Source organism: Mastomys coucha, unplaced genomic scaffold, assembly GCF_008632895.1.
Source record: "Mastomys coucha isolate ucsf_1 unplaced genomic scaffold, UCSF_Mcou_1 pScaffold12, whole genome shotgun sequence".
Taxonomy (NCBI): Eukaryota; Metazoa; Chordata; class Mammalia; order Rodentia; family Muridae; genus Mastomys; species Mastomys coucha.
In genome coordinates, this window is record NW_022196894.1 from 74,198,302 (window position 1) to 74,202,236 (window position 3,935).

The following is a 3,935-nucleotide window of genomic DNA, read 5'->3' on the forward strand; positions in this document are numbered from 1 at the left end:
AAAAAAAAAAAAAAAAAACAAAAACAAAAACAAACAAAAAAAAAACCTAAAAAGAACACATAGAAGTTAACCTACAAATAAGTTGTTTCAAAATCATGTACATGGACAATTGACAGTGTGCTAAAAATCATTGAAGGAGTAAGAAACCTTCAGAAATGAGCTGGGAATTAAATGTCTAGGTGGTCTATTAAACTTTTATCTAATATGTAGGTACTAGAGATTTAGAACTAAGACTAAAGACTGGAACTCTGAGGGTCATTGTACTACCAAATCCTTGAAGGTAAAGTTTAATATCTGGCAATAGATTTTTTTTTAAAATTGTAATCGTTCTTTAACATTAATTTTAACTTTTTTATAAAGTAAATTTTTTTTTTTGTTTTTTTGTTTTTTTCGAGACAGAGTTTCTCTGTATATCCCTGCTTGTTCTGGAACTCACTCTGTAGACCAAGCTGGCCTCGAACTCAGAAATCTGCCTTCCTCTGCCTCCCAAGTGCTGGGATTAAAGGCATGAGGAACCACTGCCCTGCAATTTTAACTTTTTATAAGTAGTGGCCCTGAAGATCAAACATATAGAGGTGTGTCCCATGTTTACTACTACTGAGATGGTATCTCAAGTCTCAGGTAACATTTGTAATTTTGAATGAAGGAGAAGGACATCTAAAACTTTCTCCCTGATGGAGAATCACAACACTACTTTGTGAATGAGAAATTACAGAGCTGTGGTCTCTAACTGAGGACAAGTAGCTCTGAAGTTCATTCTCAAACAGACACATGCTCTCTGGGTCTGACTGAGTTCTCATAAACAATGTGTGCTCTGGAATTCTTGCAGTATCCCTAAGATTCCTCACATCCAATCATTTCACAACCTTTGTATTCTAGCAAGGATTTAGGATCACTAATGAAGTAAAAAAAATTATAATTTGTCCAACTAACATGACAAATACAAGGAAGGAAGGGGGAAAAAATCACAAAAGATGATTGAAGGCATCCAAAGGGAAGATTAAATGTGGTTAGAAAGTACAAAGAATTATTACGAGGCTTTTTCGGAGTTACTATGATTATATAAAATCTGGTATTTCTTGGATTCTTTACCAAGCCTGTTTTCCTTGCCATGGATTAAATTACACCCTAATTTGTATGTGCATTGTATTATTGTATTGGTAACCCTGCGCTCATTAATCTACCCTTCCCCTCGGCCCTACCCTTACTCTGTCCCTAGTTTAGCTGGTGCAATTGAAAACATTTTATTTCCAGATTTCTTTCTTACTGTTAGGCTTTTCCTACAATTCCGTTTACAATCAACTGTTCCACACGCAGTTAATCGTTTGTTTAATTTGGCAACAGGGATATTAGAATTATGCATCATCTAGGCAGTGATTCTTTTCACTCCAGCCTTATGCCTATTCATTTATATTCTCTTCAGTAAATAAACCTTAAATCCCGTCTAGCAGTGACTAGCACACATTCCAGTGCATGAAATAAACACAGAATGTCAATCCTAATACATGTAACGAGTAGCTGAGTAAAGTACAATCCAGAAGGACGTCTAACGGCTCTCTGCAGAAGAAAAAAGACTTTTTTTTCTTCCAGCAGGTTCATGGCTTGTGAAATTCCTAGAAAGGCGTCGGTGACATAGGAAGTAGCTGGAGTTCTGGGCCCGCCCATGTTTTGGGACATTACAGGTATGGAAGGACGTTGATTGTTTTGGAGACATTGGACAAGAGAGTGATCTGGTATACTCTCCTATGGCTCTAGCCTCATCAGAACATCAGAGTTCAGCAAAAGCCTCAAACCGGTGCACAGCAACCTGCAGGAGGGGCGGTTCTGGCTGTCCAGCCCGCGCGACGGGCGGAGCTTAGAAGGAGGGCGGGGCCCACCAGGGGGCGGGCAACAGCATAGCCCCTCCCATACCCATCCGCGGGTCACAATATAGGGTTAGGAAGGGTGGGGCGGGGCAGAGCGGGGGCGGGGCCGGAGGGCGGGGCGGGGGCGGTGACGGCGGCGAGGGAGGGGCTGGAGGCGGAGTCTCGGCGGCTGGAGGACAGCGCCATTCCGGGTGGCCGCTCCCTCCGTCCGCTCGCCACCGGCCCGCAGTGCTCCCCCGGAGCGGTCAGGCGAAGCTGAGCGCGAACGCCGGACGTGACCCGGTTTGCTCGTGCTTTCCGACGCCCGCGCCCATGGGCCGGGCCGCCGCGGACCCGCGGCACTGAGGAGCGGGACGCAGAAGACCTGAGGCGGCCGCGGTGGCGCTCTCCGGCAGCGTCTCGCAGCTTGCCCGCGGGGCCCGCGTCCGCCCGCCGCCATCGCCTTCGCGCCCGGCTGGCGGGGGCGCCGTCCTCCCGGGCAGTCCGCGTCGCTGCCCCGGGCCCGGTAGAGCGCGACAGGCGGGGCCGCCGCGGGGGCCATGACCGTGGAGCAGAATGTGCTGCAGCAGAGCGCGGCGCAGAAGGTGAGGCGCGGGCTGGCCGCCGCTCTTCGACGGGCCGCGTGGCCTCCCGCCCGGCCAGGCCACCCCGGGGCGTCGCGCTCGGTTCCGCGGGGGCTGCGTGCGGAGCGGGGTGTGTACTAGTGAGAGGCTTTGCTTCCACTCCCTTCTGCAGATTGCTCTCCCAGAACCGACGGCACCGCGTCCCCAGAGTGACCCCCGCATTCCTCCAGTACTCTGCCAGGCTTTGTAATTAAACTTTCTTCTCCTTCGTTCCCTTCTCCAGTCCCCTTTCTTCTGCAAGAATGCCACTTGTCACCCCTTTTGGACAGTTTCTCTTTCGGAGGACTTATTATGCCAGGCCTGCTGATCTGCGAAAAAAAAAAAAAAATGACCTCCTCAAACGAATTACCTGTCTTCCATGGCAGGTACATTCCATCGATCCAGGGTGGAGTCTATACACATAGAGGATTTGGTTGGTTATTCTTTCATTTCTTTACTTTCTCTATTTTTCTTTCTCTCTTGAATATAGAAACTGTCTCTCGTGCGTAAGGAGATCTTTATGGCTGTTATTCAAATCTTTTGTCCCCTAAGTTTGACCTTGCTCTCTTGTTCATTCAGTCTTTACAATCAGTCACACGCAGAGTTAGGGGAGAATCATCGCATACTGCTTTTAGAATAGCATCTTGCTAATTGTAGGTTTTAACTTTGAGAATCTTAAACGCTCCAGCATAGCTTGCTCCATGTCCTGAGGAGTAGATGGCCATTACTCGTCTCCCCCTCCCCCCTTACTGGTGTGAAAAGCATTTTGAACACAAGGGAAATGTTGGCTTAGTTGAATTCTAATTGTAGGAGCAATTAGGTTTACAGTGAACAGCCAGAGCCTTGTTTGGCTCATCGGTGTGAGTAATGGATGCCACACCCTGATGTAGTTTTTGACACACTGTACTTGCAGACTACCTGTGCTTGTCTTTAAAGTGAGGCCTGTTGTACTAAAATAGACCAATACCTTCAAACAGCCTGCTTTTTGTTTTTGTTTTTGTTTTTTGTTTTTGCTATTAGAGTAGTTTTAGAATTTACTGTTCTGTGAGATAACCTAAGATGTCAGAGAATTTTGGAAAATCGGGATAGTGCATTGTTATTTTAGACACTTTCATTAAAGTTGGTTTGGGAGCCTATTTTAAGTCTATGCTTCTTGTGTGTTGAGAAGATAATGGCAAACTGTAATGTATTTGTGGCAAAAGAATTCAAGACTGAATAACAATAAGGAAAAAAAAACAGTCGGCTTCCTAATCCTGTATGTTGTATTTAGAACACTATAATCTTTAGATTTTTATGTTGAATATGTGCTGTAGTTTTGATTGGACGTCATGTGATTTTAGGAATACTAAGCAATAGGCTCAGTAGCATTTTCTTTCTTTCCTTCTTTCTTTTCTTTCTCTCTTTCTTTCTTTCTTTTTTTGTTTTATTTTTTTGTTTTGTTTTTTGTTTTTTTTGTTTTTGTTTTTTT

The 3,935-nt window shown here is 45.3% G+C and overlaps 1 protein-coding gene across 4 annotated transcripts in view; it reads left to right on the forward strand.

Annotated features, from left to right (window-relative positions):
* Positions 1-2,012: 2,012 nt before the first annotated feature.
* The window catches only part of Usp25 (ubiquitin specific peptidase 25), a 107,532-nt gene continuing 105,609 nt past the window's right edge, over positions 2,013-3,935 (forward strand). For 2 of the 4 annotated variants that reach the window (XM_031364277.1, XM_031364278.1), the window contains exon 1: positions 2,013-2,449. Coding sequence is in view for 2 of the 4 variants with exons in the window: in XM_031364278.1 (XP_031220138.1) it covers positions 2,405-2,449 (45 nt within the window). In the remaining 2 variants the exon portion in view is untranslated. The remainder of the gene's footprint in view (positions 2,450-3,935) is intronic. The other 2 variants (XM_031364280.1, XM_031364279.1) reach the window with 2 other exon arrangements.